This window comes from Emericellopsis cladophorae (genome assembly GCF_022114955.1).
Source record: "Emericellopsis cladophorae strain MUM 19.33 chromosome Unknown NODE_52_length_165805_cov_119_926832, whole genome shotgun sequence".
NCBI classification, from domain to species: Eukaryota; Fungi; Ascomycota; class Sordariomycetes; order Hypocreales; family Bionectriaceae; genus Emericellopsis; species Emericellopsis cladophorae.
In genome coordinates, this window is record NW_026250977.1 from 94,484 (window position 1) to 112,672 (window position 18,189).

The 18,189-nt window shown below is 55.2% G+C and overlaps 6 protein-coding genes across 6 annotated transcripts; 3 read left to right on the forward strand and 3 right to left on the reverse strand.

Moving 5' to 3' along the window:
- Positions 1-3,802: 3,802 nt before the first annotated feature.
- Positions 3,803-5,605, forward strand: J7T54_007578 (Zinc finger and BTB domain-containing protein 7A; the record flags this gene model as incomplete). The annotated part of the gene is made up of 1 exon (XM_051508988.1): positions 3,803-5,605. The coding sequence occupies one exon, from the start codon at positions 3,803-3,805 to the stop codon at positions 5,603-5,605; it is 1,803 nt and encodes a 600-aa protein (XP_051359979.1).
- Positions 5,606-6,473: 868 nt separating this feature from the next.
- On the forward strand, positions 6,474-7,984 carry J7T54_007579 (Diacylglycerol O-acyltransferase 2A-like protein; the record flags this gene model as incomplete). Its single annotated transcript, XM_051508989.1, has 3 exons — positions 6,474-6,513; positions 6,567-6,664; positions 6,722-7,984. The coding sequence occupies 3 exons, from the start codon at positions 6,474-6,476 to the stop codon at positions 7,982-7,984; spliced, it is 1,401 nt and encodes a 466-aa protein (XP_051359980.1).
- Positions 7,985-8,414: 430 nt separating this feature from the next.
- Positions 8,415-9,892, forward strand: J7T54_007580 (uncharacterized protein; the record flags this gene model as incomplete). Its single annotated transcript, XM_051508990.1, has 3 exons — positions 8,415-8,751; positions 8,819-9,430; positions 9,489-9,892. The coding sequence occupies 3 exons, from the start codon at positions 8,415-8,417 to the stop codon at positions 9,890-9,892; spliced, it is 1,353 nt and encodes a 450-aa protein (XP_051359981.1).
- Positions 9,893-10,071: 179 nt separating this feature from the next.
- On the reverse strand, positions 10,072-13,738 carry J7T54_007581 (Checkpoint serine/threonine-protein kinase-like protein; the record flags this gene model as incomplete). The annotated part of the gene is made up of 3 exons (XM_051508991.1): positions 10,072-12,215; positions 12,269-12,605; positions 12,758-13,738. 3 exons carry the CDS (start codon positions 13,736-13,738, stop codon positions 10,072-10,074), a joined length of 3,462 nt encoding a protein of 1,153 aa, XP_051359982.1.
- A 435-nt stretch (positions 13,739-14,173) lies between these two features.
- J7T54_007582 (Enolase-like protein) lies at positions 14,174-15,655 on the reverse strand (the record flags this gene model as incomplete). Its single annotated transcript, XM_051508992.1, has 4 exons — positions 14,174-15,020; positions 15,069-15,160; positions 15,219-15,472; positions 15,532-15,655. The coding sequence occupies 4 exons, from the start codon at positions 15,653-15,655 to the stop codon at positions 14,174-14,176; spliced, it is 1,317 nt and encodes a 438-aa protein (XP_051359983.1).
- A 1,291-nt stretch (positions 15,656-16,946) lies between these two features.
- On the reverse strand, positions 16,947-17,841 carry J7T54_007583 (Pre-rRNA-processing protein-like protein; the record flags this gene model as incomplete). The annotated part of the gene is made up of 3 exons (XM_051508993.1): positions 16,947-17,504; positions 17,562-17,713; positions 17,766-17,841. The coding sequence occupies 3 exons, from the start codon at positions 17,839-17,841 to the stop codon at positions 16,947-16,949; spliced, it is 786 nt and encodes a 261-aa protein (XP_051359984.1).
- Between the last annotated feature and the right edge of the window lie 348 nt (positions 17,842-18,189).

Sequence of the window (18,189 nt, forward strand, 5' to 3'; positions counted from 1 at the left end):
GTGCTAGATATCCATCCAGCCAGGCTCCCTCCCTCTCTAAGCGCCTCAAAGTCGCGAGTCCTCGCAGCAATCTTTGCGCAAATTTTAATGACTGAGTCACTGACCATCACATAGGAGTAGCCTTGGCTCTGGACGTACCTCTTGACGGCTGCGCCTCTCACCGAACGCGTCCTTTTCGAAGCAGGCTTGGCCCTGGACCACGAACGGGCGACAAGTACTCAGACACAGTGCCCTTATCCCTTGGGAACTGTAGGCATATGCGCCAATTCAGGAACCCGCTCTCGTTCCTGGCGCTAGTCTCTCCACGGTTGAGTAGTCGACACGGTTGGTTCATGGTTGTTGGCCTCGCTCGTCTCAGTATACGTATAATACGGGCAAGTATTGTCTCTTCGCGACGACCTGGCCATGCTCGCCGTCGAAATGGGATCCGCGCGAGTGCTGCACTTATTATAATAATATCTCGAGACTTCCGAGAATGGTACCCGGTAAGGCGGCAGTTGGAGGCGGCAGTTGGAGGCGGCGCGTGTCCCTCGACACATGAAGCTGTTTGATCGTTTGCCGTTTGTTGACGACTCCCCGCAGGCCCCTAGTGACAGGTGCTGCCTCTTCATCAATTGACCAATTTGTCCAATGCTTATTAGCCTTGAGCTAAGTCGCGGTGGGCGTATACATTTCAGGTCGCTCATTTCTTGATAATCCGTAGGGAACACGTACGGAGCCGAGTCACTGGCCCCTGTTTGTGGCAGCAGTTTTTCCCCCTCGAAAGTCGAAACGGCACGCATTGTGCCCGAAGTTATGGCTTGAGGCTACAGTGTAGCGGACTGAGACGTCTGGTTTGACACGGACACTCCCGGGTATTTATTATAGATGAAAGGCCCGCAGCACGCGGCATGCTCCCCATTACGTACGGATACATTAGACGGATATGAGCCAAGACATTACGAACCGGATCATGCCGACGGCGCTGGGTACATCTAGCGATTGAGCCGGCCATTTGTGAGACAAGGATACACCTATTTATGTATTCATCGCCATGAATACTTGATGGGCATATTAATATGTAGAGCCACACAGCACGTCAGATACCTGCTTCACATGTAGTCCGCCGCTAAGAACGCTTATTAGACGCGGGGTTTTATGACTTGACCGCCCGTCAACAGTCGACTGCTGGTATCCGTAACCTGAGTCAAAACGGAACAATCGAGAGCATGCGATCCAGTCCGTGATGTTTCCATGCCCACTGCAAAGACTGGTTCCCAAGCTGTTCATCAGGCCATTCGAGTCATGTGCATGTCCAGAGCCGACCAGATGTTGGTCTCGCCTTACTTAACATCTAGGGGCATGGCCTCTTTTTTTGGTTCGCCAGATTACACATCGCCACATTTGGACGATATGGTTGACCCGGATCCAGCAACACTGGCCTGTAGAGCTTCGCGTTGGCCAGCAAGAGGACCAGTGCGTACATGCTCTCGGCGATGATTGTGTCACAGAGAAACGACGTCAGCCTGGGAGGGGCATTCTGTACAGATTGGCTCTCTAGGCTCGATTGCCGGATACCAGCTAACGCCGGCAGATGTGCGTTCCGCGGGGCGAACAACTGCCACACATTGCCCCTTCAGCTCAACCGAGTGAGCATCTTCCGCTGGATGTGGCAAAGAGGTCATCGTCGAGGCCTTGGCTTATCTCGAGAGTCGTCGAATCTGGCCGTCTTTCGTAGTGCCAGGCCAGAGATGACATCTCACCACACGTCGGACACGTCGGCGCAGTTTACAGTAATCATTGCGGATCGCCTGGTAGTAATTACGACCGCCACGTTCGGATGTACGCCACATGAACTGATGGTGGGTGTTCTTGAATCGCTGCAGGACCACCCCTGTGCTTTTCACAAGATTCAAGTTTCAGAATACAAACAAAGCATATCAAAGGACCTTGCCGCCACCTCGTTCAATTTCCAAATGGCGGATGAGGCTGGAGGGCCAAATGTCTGTGATGTATGTCCCCGACGGAGATCTGCGAGAACACCAGCACCGCCACTTCCGCCCCGTTTCAGGTTGCTGGACCGCGCTGGGTCTGAGCAAGATGTTTGTTTATCGACCTAAAGACATTGCGCGCTGGTCTCACATACCCATCGCGCGTACAGTTCATAAGTTACGGACTAGAGCCTCTGGAAGTTTCCACGCGTGGTGCCGCGGCGACCCTGAGTCAAGGTGAGAGAGGGCTCCGTATCCTCTTGCCTTACGGTACGTACGGTTGGCAACAACTGGACTTCTGCAAGTCGGTGGGAAGCAAGTTGAGCTTGTAGTTGTTTGATCAAAGCCATCACTGCAGTGAATGATGGCTGCAAATTCTCCACTGTGAATGTGTGCATCAGTGTTGACTGTCATTGACAGCATCCATCAAAACCACTTGGACGCCGTCAAGCCCCAGGACCCGATGCTCCGTTGCAGCACCGTTTGCACAACATCGGCACCATCAGCAAGTGTGATCCGTGTTACTTTCAGGTTTTGCCCAAGCCTCACTAGGATTTTGGGAGGGGGGGCTGACGCACTAGTGGAAAGGTGTGCGCCACAGCTCGCGGCGCATAACTGCCACTAAGCATGCCTGCGGCTGTGCAAACATCTACCTACCACGTACAATACACGGTAGGGGACGATGTCGTTCGTCTCCTATCCTATCTGCAACAACTCAATCTTTCTTCTTTGTATAAACCAAAGACGAACGCTTCCTTATCCGTGTAGCGCTCGGGTTCGAGACCGGATATCTTCGCGTTGATCGGCGCCGTTCTCAAAGAGCCCCTTCCTTGCGAGGCCGTCATTCCAGCCACGTTCCCGGTCCATCCTTGGAAAAGGTGGGTGTGTGTGGCACAACGCGCGCTCCAACAACAAGCCAAGCCAAGGTATCGCCGCCGCAGCGCAGTGGAGCGAACGAAAAGAAGGTGGAAAGTGGCTGGGGATTTCCTTGCTTCCGCTGCACTCGTAGGTACGAATCCAGTCCCCCGATTCCCCGATTTTTCTGTCATCCATCCTCCTGCTCGCAAGTCCGCTCCCTGTGGCGTCATGGTGCTGTTCGTGCCCGTCACTGGCTCGTCCGCCTGGTCGTCAACGAAGCATCCAGATCCGGCTGGCAGCTGGCTGGAGACTGGAGCCAGGCTTGCTCCCATCATTGCTTGACATCCCACTGGTCCGCGCTGTCAGTGGATGACGATCTGGTTGGAGGTGGATCGGGACAAGGACTTGCCGGCTACAGTGACACGGTCTCCTAGTGGCCCGGTGCCCGGTGGCCAGTGTCTAGTGGCCACTTGGTTCTCAATGTCAACAAATTAGCGTGGGAGCCAGCGCGACCCAGCGGCGCGCAGGGCAGGCCAACCCGCCTGTCCCAGCCCCAGCACAGCTGCCGCCGTCAATAACTTTTTGTCTCCTCCTCCTGCGCGCAGGCCTGCCCTCTTTGGATCAATCAAGCCTTGCCTCCGATAATTCATTCTCATCTCATGATAACACCCCAACTGACTATTATTCCCCTAGCAAAAGTCAGAACTGTGGATGATCGAGAAATTGTCGACAATTGATAACGCCTTCACAATATTTTGTCCGTTGCCGTCACAGCTTGGACACCAAAAAAAACACGACGTGACTGAAGCATTCCGGCCAGCTCTCGCCACGACCCTCAGCCACACCTCGAAGCCGACGCCTCGACATGAGTCCTTGAGCAAGCTTGGTGAATATTAGCTGCAAAACAGGGACGCACCAGGCTTTGATATCACTCTTACTACCGGGCCAGCTGATACAACACCACATCACCGCTTATGGCATCCGACGAGGGCAACGTCGCGACCAGTACTCCGCCGTCCAGTCGCCATCTGCAGGCCTCTACAGCTGGCACCGCGCTCGTTCCAGAAGAAACCGCGAGGCTCCTAAAACGCCAACGCGAGAGCACGCCTCCGTCGCCGAACTCGTTCACTACGCAACAATTACACCTCTTGCAATCGCCCGCGAAATCAGCCCGACTGGCTCTGGCAGCGGGACACTCGCCACCACCACCATTGACCGGTGCGGCAGCCCTCGAAGACGAACGTCGACGTCGCGAAGCAGAGCAACCCGCGAGCCCGGCCCCGAGCAGCGACAACCCGTCTCACCGAGTCCTGGAATCCCTCATGCAAGGCGACGCCCAGGCAATGAGCCGACCGAGCGACGCGCCTCCAACCGCGCCTACTGCATCCATGGACTCGCGATCGGCGGCCCCCTCGCTCTCCATCATTCCGGGGGTAGGCGACCAGACCGAGCACCAGCAAGATGGCATGAGCCCCCAGAGCGCGCACAACAGCATCGATGGTGCCGGCGTCACAGCTAGCCCTGCGCCAATGGATGTGGACGGGAAGCTGGACGGCGGAGACGTGCATCACGTTGCTGGAGACGAACGCCCGCAGCCGGGCTCGCTTTCGTATCCCGGGTCTCTACAGGCTAGTGGCAGCATGACAGAAGCCTCCCCACGGGGTATGACCTTCCCAACGCCAGGACAAGAGCAGACCTCGCCATCGTTGCCTGGATCGCGGAAGCACAGGTGTCCATACTGCAGCACCGAATTCACAAGACACCACAATCTGAAGAGTCATTTGCTAACGCACAGCCAAGAGAAGCCTTTTGTGTGTACCGAGTGTCCCTTACGCTTCCGCCGGCTACACGACCTCAAGCGCCACGGCAAGCTTCACACGGGGGAGAAACCACACACATGTCCCAAGTGCGACCGCAAGTTCGCCCGTGGCGACGCGCTAGCGAGACACACTAAGGGGGCCGGGGGTTGCGCTGGACGAAGGACGAGTATGGGCAGCTTTGCGGACGGTGATGACTTTGAGGGTCACACTCTTGACGCCGACGAGTCGGTCATGTCTGGGCTTGCGTATGATCACCCCGACGACGAGGAGTTGCGGCGGCAAAGCATGCCTACGGTCACTACGCAGCAACCTTCGGTCAGCGAGACGGATGGCCACGGTGCGCACGCGAGGACTTATCCACCTGCCATGTCTCGGCCATCGGGCAGCGGGCTGTACCCACCGAACGCTGCACAAGCACAGGCACAGGTACAGGTACAGGGCAACAGCGCCGGCTCCACGAGCGTGCCCAACAGCATGGCTGGCAGCCACACGCCAAACACTAGTGTCTCTTCTGCTCCAGTGGCAGGGAACAGCGCCGGGCTGTACTCTCAGGCTGGCATGACGGAAAGTCCCAAGCCATTAAGTCCCGGCATATCAGGCCACGAACCAAGCTCAGCTCCACGGCAACGCTCGCCGGGGTTGTCGCAGCAGCAGTCGCAGGCAAACCGTCGGCAGACTGACCTTCAGTCGCCGCACGGCCTGGCCAAGTACCCCGGATTGTCCCATCCTGGGTACGCGACGGCCAACAGTGCGGGCTTTACGACCAGTGGCAACCAGACTCAGGATAACAGCAAGAACATGTTTGCGCAGGCCGATCCCAATGTGTGGGCATATATTCAGACCATGGACGACAAGATCAAGGGCCTCAACGAGAGGGTGGCCACGCTCGAGCATGAGCTTGCAATGACCAAGGCTCAACGCGACAATGGTGGTGGCGAGGTTGCCTTGTCGTCCTGACAATGGCTTGGGCAAAGCAATCGATTGCTGCGAGAGTAGTGATACTTTGGTTTACGATTTACACGGAGAAGGGTGTGAGGGGGCTTGTGCCATTCACAACAATCGTTTTATTGTTTTTTAAGGATCTGTAAGGCAAGGCGCTCGAGCAGGCGTTTCCACTTGTTTATATATGGGACATGCAATGGTATCGACAGGTGCAATGGGGAGGGGGGTTGGCCGAACAGCGAACGGGACGAGACGAAGCGAAAGATTGCCCGGGGGTGAAAGGCGACTAGACTGAGGCTCATGATGTTGATGTCGATACCCAAAGAGACGGAGTCGGCAAGATTTGCGGGCTGGAATTGGGCGCGCCTTCCATGTACCAGTAACATCACAGAGACGCGCAGATAGTGCAGGTAGTTAGTTGCCTCGTGGCAGAAGATGAAAAGGCTTGTCGAGAAGCATCTCCCTACCACAGGTACATGTCAGGCATTCACCAACACTATCTTCGATTTTATCAATCGGTTAGTGAGGCAGACCCAGCTCGTCCATCTGCCCATCGTGGCAGATGTCCACTTTCACGTGCTTGGCTGGTTTGTGGCGAGTGCACCGAAGGTGCCACCAACTAGGTACCTCAGTACTTAAGGCAACCTTTAGGCGACGATCGACCGGCTGGCCGGCGCCATAATAGCGTCGACGTCATTGGTGCGCCGACCAGCAATTCTTCTTCTCTACTGACTGCCCGCCGCTGCCGGCGCGACGACCACCTGTCCGACCTTGGCTTCATTACTCAGTACATTGTACATGTACGCGCGTGCCTCGGAGCTTCTCTAGTCCCCGAGCGTGCCCGGCAAATCAACTGTGCTTCCCTCGCAGAGTCAGAATCACCATGACTTCGAACGACCCTTCTGCTGGGCCTGCGCTGGACTGTGAGCAGACATGTTGCACACCGAGTCCATGTTCGCCAGCTAACGTTCGACAGTGTCTCAAGTCCATGGTAGCCCGGAAAAGGTGGTCACGGTGGCCAATACCTCCACCGAGAGGGTCGCCAGCACCAATGGAAGCAGCACGCCTGTCAAGGTACGTCGATCAATACTACCAGCAACCAAGATGATTGCTAAAGCTCTGTCCGCGTAGGTCAATGTCTCCGATCAGATCAAACCCAATGGCGAGCCCCGCAAGAGAAAGCCAGCGCAGAGCAACGAGAGCTCAAGGTCATATGCGGCAGCCGCATCGGCTGATGGTGAACCCGACAGGCCGAGGTCGAACAAACGACAGGATGAAAAAGAGGATGAAGAGTATCCCATCATCAAGAAAGGCTCCACGATTCGCCGGGGCACATCTCAGACCAACGAGGCAGAGGCGTGGGAGGCTGGCGGCGTACGCTTTGCACCTATCCAAGTGCCGCTCGTGCGTCGGCTACAGACAGCTGCGGTGCTGTTCCACTGCATGTCCATTATCCTGTTCGTCTCGGCATTCTGGTTTACGTGCGCCAACCCATTTGCATGGCCCATTTTGATTCCGTACCTGATCCACCTGTCCACCTCAACGGCATCCATGGATGGAAACCTGGCATACAGGTCAGAGTGGCTCAGGTCCTTGCCCTTGTGGACGTTGTTTGCCAGTTATTTTCCTGCGAAGCTGCACAAGACTCACGACCTGTCCCCAGAGAGGAAGTACATTTTTGGATACCATCCCCATGGGATCATCTCGCATGGCGCCTGGCTGTCTTTCGCGACCAATGCGCTGGGCTTTGCCGACAAGTTCCCGGGGATCACCAACAGCCTGCTCACCCTCGAGTCCAATTTCCGCCTCCCGTTCTACCGTGACTGGCTTTTGCTAATGGGCATCCGCTCCGTGTCCAAAGAGTCCATCTGGAATACGCTGAGCAAGGGTGGGCCCAACAATGACGGTGCTGGTCGCGCCGTGTCCATTGTCATTGGCGGCGCGCGCGAATCTCTCGAGGCGCAACCTGGCAGCCTGCGACTGATCCTCGAAGGACGCAAGGGTTTCGTCAAGATGGCCCTGCGCACCGGGTCCGACTTGGTCCCTGTTTTGGCCTTTGGCGAGAATGACCTCTACGACCAGCTCAGCCCAACAACCCACCCTCTGGTCCACAAGATCCAGAAGTTCATGCTTAAGGTGTTCAAGTTCACAGTGCCCGCTCTCCACGGACGGGGCGTCCTCAACTACGATGTCGGCCTCATGCCATACCGCCGTCCGGTCAACATAGTCGTCGGCAAGCCCATCGAAGTCGACGGGCCGCATGGCAACCAGCCTGCGCAGGCGGACATTGACAGGCTGCACGAGCTCTACGTCGAGGAGATTGAGAGACTATGGAATGAGTACAAGGACCAGTTTGCCAGCGGACGTACTTCTGAGTTGAAGTTGATATCTTAGTGTAGAGGGTCAGAAGATGGAGTGGCCCGTTTGTTGGGTAAGCTTACAAAGAGGTCAACCAAGGAACTTGTGCTATCTAAGCAAATCTGGGTGACAGCTATATACTTTTAGGAAGTGTAAAAAAACTGCACAATGCTTTGAGTTTTCGTCAGTCACGATTCCTCCTATTTCCAAGCTTCGAACTGTGGTCGATATTGTGCGTGCAGGGTAAGCGACAATTTTCAACTCAATGACGACGATTGCACGTGAAGCCGCGTCTCCCTTAGCGATCAATTCACGCGTAGCCGCGATTGACCCGGACCATTCAACCCCCTATGGTGACATGCCCGTGTCCATACATTGTTTCCATGCACTGTTGAAGTACTTGACCCCGACGAGGTCCGGTGCATCTTACCCTTTCACAATTGCCCATTGGCACATTGCATCCACAATGGCACGCACATCGTCGCGAGCCAAGGCGACAGTCAACTACAACGAAGAAACAGATGGTATCAAGGCCAAGGGTGCTACGATGAAAGCTGCTTCCAAGGTCAAAGCTACAGCCGCGAAACAAATCAATGACAAACGCAAGATTGGGGAAGAGGAAGATGAAGACGTGAAGGTCGAGGTGCTTGAGGCAGATGAGGAAAAGAAGAAAAAGCGCGCTGCGAAGCCCGAACCCAAGAAGCGCAAGACCAAGGCGTCAAAGGAGGAAGACGCCTCGCCTCTCGCGGTGCGGACACCCATTCCGTCCCTGGAGAAGGCCATGTACATTGGCGCCCATGTCAGTGCAGCAGGTGGTCCGTCTCGTTTACCTCACCTTGAACCGCGAGCACATAGCTGATGAGCACGCAGGCGTGCAGAATGCAGTTACCAACGCAGTCCAAATCGGCGCCAACTCGTTCGCGCTGTTCCTCAAGTCGCAACGGAAATGGGACAACCCGCCACTGGCACCCGATGCACGCGATGGTTTCATCTCCGGGTGCCGGCACAGCGCATACGACGCGGCGGCACATGCCCTCCCCCACGGATCCTATCTCGTCAATCTCGCCCAGGCGGATGAGGCCAAGGCCAATCAGGCCTACAAAGCCTTTGTGGACGACCTGGCTAGATGTGAGGAGCTGGGCATCAAGCTGTACAACTTCCACCCTGGTAACACGGGTGGTGATACGAAGAAGGAGGCCTGTGGACGCATTGCGGCGCAGCTGAACAAATCTCACAAGGCGACAAAGTCCGTCGTGACCGTGCTTGAGAACATGGCAGGGGGTGGGAATGTTGTCGGCTCTACTTGGGAGGATCTCAGGGACATTATCGCCCTGGTCGAGGACAAGAGCCGGGTCGGCGTGTGCATTGATACGTGTCATGCTTTTGCGGCGGGCTACGACTTGCGCACACCGGAGACTTTTGAGAAGACCGTGGAGTCATTCAATGAGATTGTCGGGGCAAAGTACCTCAAAGCCTTCCACTGTACGTCCTCAACGTATCCTACCTTTTTCTCGAGATGCTCCAGTACTGACTTTAGTAGTGAATGACAGCAAGGCCCCCTTTGAATCCCATCGCGACCTTCACGCCAACATTGGCACGGGATTCCTCGGTCTTCGCGCTTTCCACAGCGTCATGAACCACGATGAATTCCGTGGGGTGCCCATGGTTCTCGAAACACCGATCGATAAGAAGGATGAGAAGGGCAAGACCGTGGAGGACAAGCAAGTCTGGGCTGACGAGATTAAGCTCTTGGAAAGCCTTATAGGCATGGATCCCGAAAGCGACGAGTTCAAGAAGCTCGAAATAGAGCTACAAGCCAACGGGAAGAGCGAACGAGACAAGATCCAGGAGCAAGTAGATAAGAAAGTGGCCAAAGACGCAAAGAAGGGCACCAAAGGCAAGAAGAAGAAGAGGGCAGCGGCGTCAGACGACGAGAGCGATTAGCCTCGATCGCTGTACGCATTAGTTATGTTGTAATAATCATGTAGACTAAAGGAGCGACAATGCCTCCCGCACTCTGGGTATCAACTAGATATAGACGCTGCGCCGACCGTGTACAAACCAAAACAACGCTTCTTCCTCCATCATGGAACTCATACGGCTGGCTGCCTGTCTGGCTGCTTTCAATGCCTCCTCGCCTTCGCGTGGGCCTCCAACTTCATCATCAGAACCTTCAAACCCGTGCCCCTCTCCGAGTTGTCCTCGAGCCATCTCTCCATCCTCTCGCGCACATCACGCATCGATCGCAAGATGGGCATCTTGCTACCATCCTCATTCTCGAGGTGTGACCCAGGGTTGAGCAGCACATCGAAGCAGTCACCCCATAGCTCGGTCTGCCAGTATCTCTTCAACGACTCGCGGATGCGATACTTGCGTCCTCCAATACTAATGCCACCTTGATCGCAGCGGACGGTCTCAATGTATTTTCCGAACAGCAGGCAATGAATGGTGCCCGCAAGACCATGGTAGTCGAGCTGCCACGTCCATGGACGCCCCTCGCGTGTCTCCGCGCAGTCCTGCTGCGTCGTCTTCCAGTCAGCGATGAATTGGACGTTTGGCGCAAAGGCACGCATGTCAATGGCGCGTCCAAAGTCAATGAGAGTCACCCCCCGTGCGCCCCAGCCACCACTGCCGTCTGCTTGCCATTGACTGGATAGGGGGCCATGTTGAGCGTGCTGACGCTCTGGCTGATGATCTCCAAGCAGGTTGTCGAGACGCAGAAGACAGTTGTCCGGCTTGATGTCACCGTGCATGATGCCTTTGGCGTGCAGTGCCTCAGCGGTGCGCAGTAGCTCGATGCTGAAGAACATGGCGAGCTGCTCGTCCATGACGCCCGATGCCTCGGCTCTGAAGATGTTGACAACGTCAAGCAGAGTCCCGTGAGGATGGAAAGGGAGGAACAAGAACGCCTCGTCCCGGTATAGGTGCATTTCGTGGGCATAGGATAGCGAAGCGGTTGCTCGGTGATGAGGTCCAAGCCGAATATGAGCCACGCGCATCATGTGGAACTCCCACGGTGTCGGGGGATTCTCCATTTTGAGCGCTTCAACCGTGTGTCGATGGCTCACCGCGAACGCTCCTGTACCCATTGCCACCACCGCTTTTTCGTCATTCTCAATCTCGTTTGGAGCCGAGTTCTCGACCAGGTACACGGGCGCAAACGCTCCTGCACCCAGCTCTCTCTTGATGGAGTACACCTGACCCGCGGGGAACCCAATGTTCACGGGTGCTTGTGGCGACATTGCCTTGTCACCCCTAGCCTGCTTTTGCAGCGCTTTGGTGTACCGGCGGATGTCGCCGCTACGCTCAGACTTCTCCTCCCGATGGTCATAGAACCCGCTGTATGCGCTCAAGGGAGGCTGAGTTTTGGCCAAGATCTCGTTGCGCACAGACTCGTCGATGGGGTTGCATTGCGCATCTTTGATGATTGGGCCTCTGCCCATGGCAGACTTGTGAGGTACCGATCGACTCAATGCGATCGCCGCTTTCGGTACAAGGGGACGACCAGCCGGCGTCGTGCTGGGAGGGCTGATTAGCTCTCGAATCGGACTACTCATAGGCTCCAAGTCTGAGGCTTCTTCATCATTGTTAACCGAGATCGCAGCGCTGTCTTTCTTACACGGCGTCTTGAACTGATCTCTCCTTTCCACCATGACCTCCAGGGACACCTCAGTCCGTTCCGTGATAGGTGTCATGAAAGGGAGACGATTATTCGCTATCTCAGCCGGGTCCCTATAAGGCCGAGTGGGCGGGTCATAATCTTCAGGTGGCACCGGTACAAAAGAAGACCAAGTTCTTGGATTGTCGTCGTCAGACGTATCTGGATGTTCTTCATCGGCACGAGGTAGATCATCCCGCGAGCTTGAGTAGTCATTCTCCCCAAGATTGCCCAGCTCTGACATCTGCGTGTAGTGGCGGTTCTCATCAGGGAGGCTGTCTGCATCAGCTCCTATGTTGGGGATGTGCTTCCGAGCGGTGAAATCGGACCACTCGCTCACACTCCTAGCATCCTCGTCCTCGTCGACCCGCTCGGTTGCGTCGACCTGGCGTGTAGTGCAAGTGCTTTCCGCATCCGTAGAGTAGTCGCCCTCGCTGTCATAGTCCTCCTCGTTTTCACTAGCCTCGCTCTGCCCTGATGATTTCAGAGGAGCATTGAAAATGTCGTAGATGTCATCGGTAGCTGCCCTTGTGTGCAGTGTCATGGTCGGTTCCGAAACGTTCTTCTTCTTGAGCTTCGGTCCAGAGGGGGAGTCGAGCTTTGCTTTAACTTTTGTCATGGTTAGTAGCCCTCTCCATTTGACTAGACAATATGATACTCACTGATTTGTGTCTCGTTGTACTCCATCTGCTTCTTTTTCTTCGTCCCTCGAGCAGGGCGAGGCGGCTCCATGGGTGCACCATTTTCATCCACTGCTCCAGCAGGGTCACGATGTATGACCAACTTTCGGCCAAAGTCTTTGACAATGCCCCGGACCGGCGTAGGGCTCGCAGGTTCAGAATCGAGCGTGTCCTCCTGTGGTAGCTCATCGTCCCAAATGTGGTCCAGCCACCCTCGCCTGGCGGCGATGACCTCCTCAAAGCTCAATTCGGTACCTTGCTCCTCTGGCGTGGGGTACACCGTGGCTAAGTCAACATAAATGCGTTCACGCTTCCCTGTCTGGGGATGAACAGTTGTTTGGTTCTTCGCAGGCACAACAATAATGTTGTTTATTTGGGATAATGACTGAAATACAATACAACCAAACAGGCCACACATTAGTCCTGTGATCATCAACAGGTGGGCTTAAGGGGTCAAGGAGATGGACATACCGGATCCCTGAACACCGACATCTTCGCCGCCGTGGCTTTCTTTCCGCCAGCCTTGAGTGTCTCGCCGACCCATGGCTTCTTCTCCACCTCGTTCTCCTTCTTGCGTTCCGCCATCGAACCGATTGTATCCCATCCCTTTGACTCTGTATCTTTGGTCGATAAGGCAGGCGGCTTCGAATCCGCATCTGAGAAGATGGCCATCTTGGGCTTTGTTGTGGACTTGGAATGTCCCCCGTTCGTCGGCCGTCGAGTTTGCGGGTCGCTAGAAGCAGCAGCGGCAGTGAAAGGGTTGGACTTGGCCGCCAATGCTGGCCGTACACTCGGTAAAGCGGGGGACGTGGGCTCATTGACGCTGTCCGGCTGGTGCGCGAGTCTCTCTTCGAATTCTTTGAACTTTCTCAGCAGTCTTTGCACGGGGCGAGCCTCACGCTCAATACCCATTTTGTAGACCTCCTCGGCTTGTGCCCAGCGACCGACTCCCTCTAGCCATTCTGCGTACTCTTCGTAAAATAGGGCAAGGTTCTCGCCAATCGCATGTCGCGATAGGAAGACGAAGGCCTCCCGAGGTGAATCAGAAAAGAAGTGAATGTAGTGAAGCCAGAGCTTGAGGTATCGTGGGTCGTTCTTGTACTGTGCTGAGCCAATAAAGGTCTTCGTCGCTCGCTCTAAAAGACTGTGGAGTTGTGATTGAGGCGTTGCCTGAGCAGAAGGATAGGCATCTAGAGTCCATCGGACATATCGGTCGAACACGTCGAGGGGGTCGTCGGACTCGTTGATGTTCTGAAGCTCTGCCTCGTACTCGGCGCGAATGCAATCGTTGACGTTGCGCGTGTCCGAAGGGGTCGGGGTCGCCAGTTTGTGGAGAGGCGATGGCGAGTAGATCTCGACGAGCTTCTTGGCCGAGCGACCGCCGGGAAGAGACTGGATGTTCTCCTTCTGCCCCTCGATCACGTCGAAATCGACCGAGTCGTCTTGCGCCATGGTGCTGCCGCTGTTGGTGTGGTCAATACGATAGATATTACTGCGCCGGGGCGGATTTGACGCGTCAAGGCGCCGGCCGATGCTGTCGAGCCGTCTGTGTTGTGTGGTTGATAAATACAAAGTGAACAACATGCAGACTAGGTTCTGCTAATTACTCCACCACTGTAAATATTGACCTTCTGGGCCCCGTTGCTATGGCGACAGCGTGTCGTGGCTGGAGAGTCACTCGCCTGTGCGAAATGTGACTCATTACGGAGCTGGGCAGCTATCGCAACAATTTGTGAGGGTGTACGGTAATTATTCTCATTTGGTCAGACCTCATAAATCTTCACGGCCAGCGATGTCGTTTGGTCATTGCATCATTAATTGACTTTTAACTTCCCATTTGTCGTCATATCATCCTCACCCTCACAAAGTATCGAGTGCGATCACCCTTTACATGTTGACAGCCTTGCGGAAGTTGGCACCGGCGTAGACGGCCAGGTCACCAAGCTCCTCCTCGATGCGGAGGATCTGGTTGAGCTTGGCCAGACGCTCGGAGCGGCAGGGAGCACCGGTCTTGATCTCGCCGGCTCGGATACCGACGACAATGTCGGCAATGGTGACATCCTCGGTCTCACCAGAGCGGTGAGAGACCATGACACCCCAGCCATCGGCGTAGGAGTCCTTGGCAGCCTGGATTGACTCGGTCAAGGTACCAATCTGGTTGACCTTGAGTAGGAGGGCGTTGCAGGACTTGAGCTCAATCGCCTTCTTGATGCGGAGAGGGTTGGTGACAGTCAAGTCATCACCGACAATCTGGATGTCCTGGGTCTTGAAGAAGTAGCTCCAGGCCTCCCAGTCGTCCTCGGCAAAGGGGTCCTCGATGGAGACGATGGGGTACTTCTCGCAGAGCTGGCTGTACTGAGCGGCCAGCTGCTCGTAGGTGATCCACTTGGTAGGGTCGCTGTCGGGGTTCTTGAAGTCAAGATCGTACTTCTTCTCAGACTCCTTGTAGAACTCGCTGGCGGCAACATCCATGGCGATCTTCATCTGGCCAGTGTAGCCAGCCTTCTCGATGGACTCGGTGATCAGGTTGAGAGCCTCCTCGGCAGTCTGGATATCGGGGGCGACACCACCCTCATCGCCAACGTTGCCGGCAGACTGGCCGTACTTCTGCTTGGCCAATCCCTTGAGGGCGTGGTAGACTTCAGCACCCTGGCGCATGGCCTCGGAGAAGCTGGGAGCGTCGGTGGGGACAATCATAAACTCTTGGAAAGCAAGACGGCCACCAGCGTGGGATCTACTCAAATCAGTCACGGCATCGCGGTTTTTTGTTCAGGCAACTCACCCTCCGTTGAGGACGTTCATGAAGGGCACGGGAAGGACGTAAGGCTTCTTGGTACCAGCCAAGTCGGAGATGTGAGCGTAGAGAGGGACACCCTTGAGAATTGTCAGCTGCTGTGCTGACCTCGAGTTAGGTTACGCCAGAATCACTCACCTTCTCAGCAGCACCAGCCTTGGCAATAGCCAGGGAAACACCGAGGATGGCATTGGCACCGAGCTTGGTCTTGTTGGTAGTACCGTCAAGTCCGTTGAGGAACTCATCGACCTTGGACTGGTCCTTGACATCGATGCCCTCCTTGATCAGAGCGGGACCGATGGTGGTGTTGACGTTCTCGACAGCCTTGAGAACACCCTTGCCAAGCCACTTGGACTTGTCAGCGTCACGGAGCTCGCAAGCCTCGTGCTGACCTGTTCCAATCTGTTATTCGCTGCCAAGGGCCGAGACTTGGGGGGGGATCGGGACGAACCGGTAGAGGCGCCAGACGGCACGATAGCACGGTGGAGGCCATTCTCGGTGACAACGTCAACCTCAACGGTTGGGTTGCCACGAGAGTCGTAGACCTGACGAGCGTGGACCTTGGTGATACCCATGTTATCTGGTGTGTTTGGATTTGGATTTCTGTTCATTGCTGTCAGTTTCCAGGACCAATTCACGTGGTTGGCGCGGGGGTAATGAATGGGAGACGCGTTGACTTGTCTGCAAAGGGTGTAGAGGCAAGACAGGGTAAAGCTTGAACAAGTTTTCGAGCAAGGAGAAGCTGTAGGGCTCGCCAGCTGACTTGGACAGCTGCTTTGATCATCATTGGCAAGTGAAGCCCTCGAACGCAGCTCTCCAGACTTTGTCAACACATGGAGAGCTGCCGTGGTGGGGGTTGTTGGGAACAGCTCTCTTGCGTAATCATGCCGTCGGATCATGCAAGGCCAGGCTTGTCTTACCTTGAGTTTGTATGGGATATCAACTTTCGACAGTAGAATGTGAGAGTCGATAGAGAGTTGGGAGGATGTGGGAAGAGAAGAGGAGGAATGGACCGTCCGGAAAGACGAAGGTTCTTCAGAAGAAATGAGGCACCTCAGCAGGGTCGCCGCCGATGGAGGGGGTGGGGCTCGCCGTAGCGGACGCTCATGAGCCAGCTGAAGCTGGAGGGGGGATCCCGCCCACCTTTGGAGGGGCAACGTCGTCACGGTCCGATAAACCGGTACCAGATTTTGCGCTAGATTCGCTCATAATTCGGCGTATCCCGCTAGCTTGTCTTCCGCCATCCTTCCAACAGTTAGTTCTGTTCCTCAATATTTCTTGTTTGCTCATGCGAGCATGTTGAGCGAAAACGCAGCTATGAGATCAATTATCAGACATTGGCTCACATATACAAAATGAGCATTGGGGCCAACTCCTGCTGATCCTTTATTATGACAGCGGAGATGAGCCAGAAAGGTGCACACGACCGGATTTGATCGAATAACAAACGTCAAAGCATCAAAATCCCTCTCGTCACCCTCCGCTGTCGCAGGCACTCCTTGGGCTGCGAAACCGCCACGCCTCATTCAGTGACTAAAAAAGATGACCTAACCCCAGTTCCCGCCACTGCTGTTAGCCAAGAACGATAAGGCACCTGTGCCAACACGTTCGCGAGGGAAGAGGGATTTCATTTCAATAACGGTCAAAACAACCAGGTGAGCTAATCTGGCGGCACCAGTGCCACACGTTGAGAGGCATTTTGCAGACATTTGCATTGCAATGTGCTTTATTGGTCAGGACTAGCTAGCACAGCCAGTCTAAATGCATAAGATGTCGTGCTGGTGAGTAATAAACCAAAAACCCTGCCTGAACGCCAGCTGTGAAGAGAACGTGATATCCCCGACTTTCCCGCCTCCAAGGCCGTCTCTAGAACCGCTCCTTCATCCGCGCCGATACCGTCCTGAGGTTTCCATAAACCTTGCTTGGAGGCTTACCCAGGATCAGGCTCACAACTGACTCACGAGCAATGTGAATGTTCTTGAAGCCGCCGAGGATGTGGATCTTTGAGTCGGCCAGGACGATCCGTGTTTTGCTGGTGTTCTCAATGGCGTACTTGGTCTTGCCATCTTTCCCGGCGATGCGGCCGATGGCGCGCGCTTGGCTGTCGCCGTGCATTGTCCTCACGTCCTTGATCTCGAAAGTCTCAATGTACAGATCGTCCAGTCGGAGCAGGGCTATCGCATCGTCCACATCGAATCCCAGTGTGAATGCCTTGACAAAGTCCTCGCCCTTTTGCAATGCGCCCGAGTCTTGTGTGTGTTTCGAGGTGCGTAGCTCTACTGTTTTGCGCTTGATGTTCATGCGGCACTGCAGCTTGAGGTGCTCGACCAGGGGAGGGTAGATGGCCACCCACGCGTGCTTTAATGGTGTCATGCGATGCGGTGGGACGGGGATTTTGCGTGTCTCGATGCGGGTGACAGGGTCCTACTCATAATCAATATGCCGGATCAAGACTGGGATGGAAACGTAGGTTGAACGCACGATATCTCTTGCTGCCGCGAACCTGGGCCGGCCCTCCTCGTCCACCATCATCGAGTCGTTGTTGTTCTTGACGGGCGCAAGAATCGTGTCGGGATCGATATTGTCGGTGGTCTCTAGAGTGAACTCCTCCTCTTCATTTCCAAGTTCCATGGCTAGATGTAGTGTCAGCTGCCGAACGACACATATCTCATCGAGTCTCCAAACCTTCTGGCATCGCATCGCCGTTGAGAGCGACAGGCGGGGCATCCTCTGCCTTCTTCAGCGCGGTGGGCGCAGGCATTTTGTAAGACAGGAGCTGTTGGCGGCAGAGGTTGATCAAGGTGGAAATCTTTGTAACGTAAGCGAGTGCTTGCCAGAGTAAACAGCGATTGTAGTACTGACGCTTTGAAAAAGTTACACCTTCAACATTGATCGTGGGGCTCGCCGGCCCGGGACCCTGATAAGCTGCACTGAGCACATTTTTTTGTGATATCTTATCTTATCGCCACTTATCGATTAGAGCTATGTTGGAACAATCCCTTATCCCTGAGGCGCGTCATGGAGACTTTTCCATGTACCTGGAAAGCAGGTTGGGCATTTGATACATCATCCTATCTCGCTTTGTTTGCTTCGCTTCGCCATCCACGCA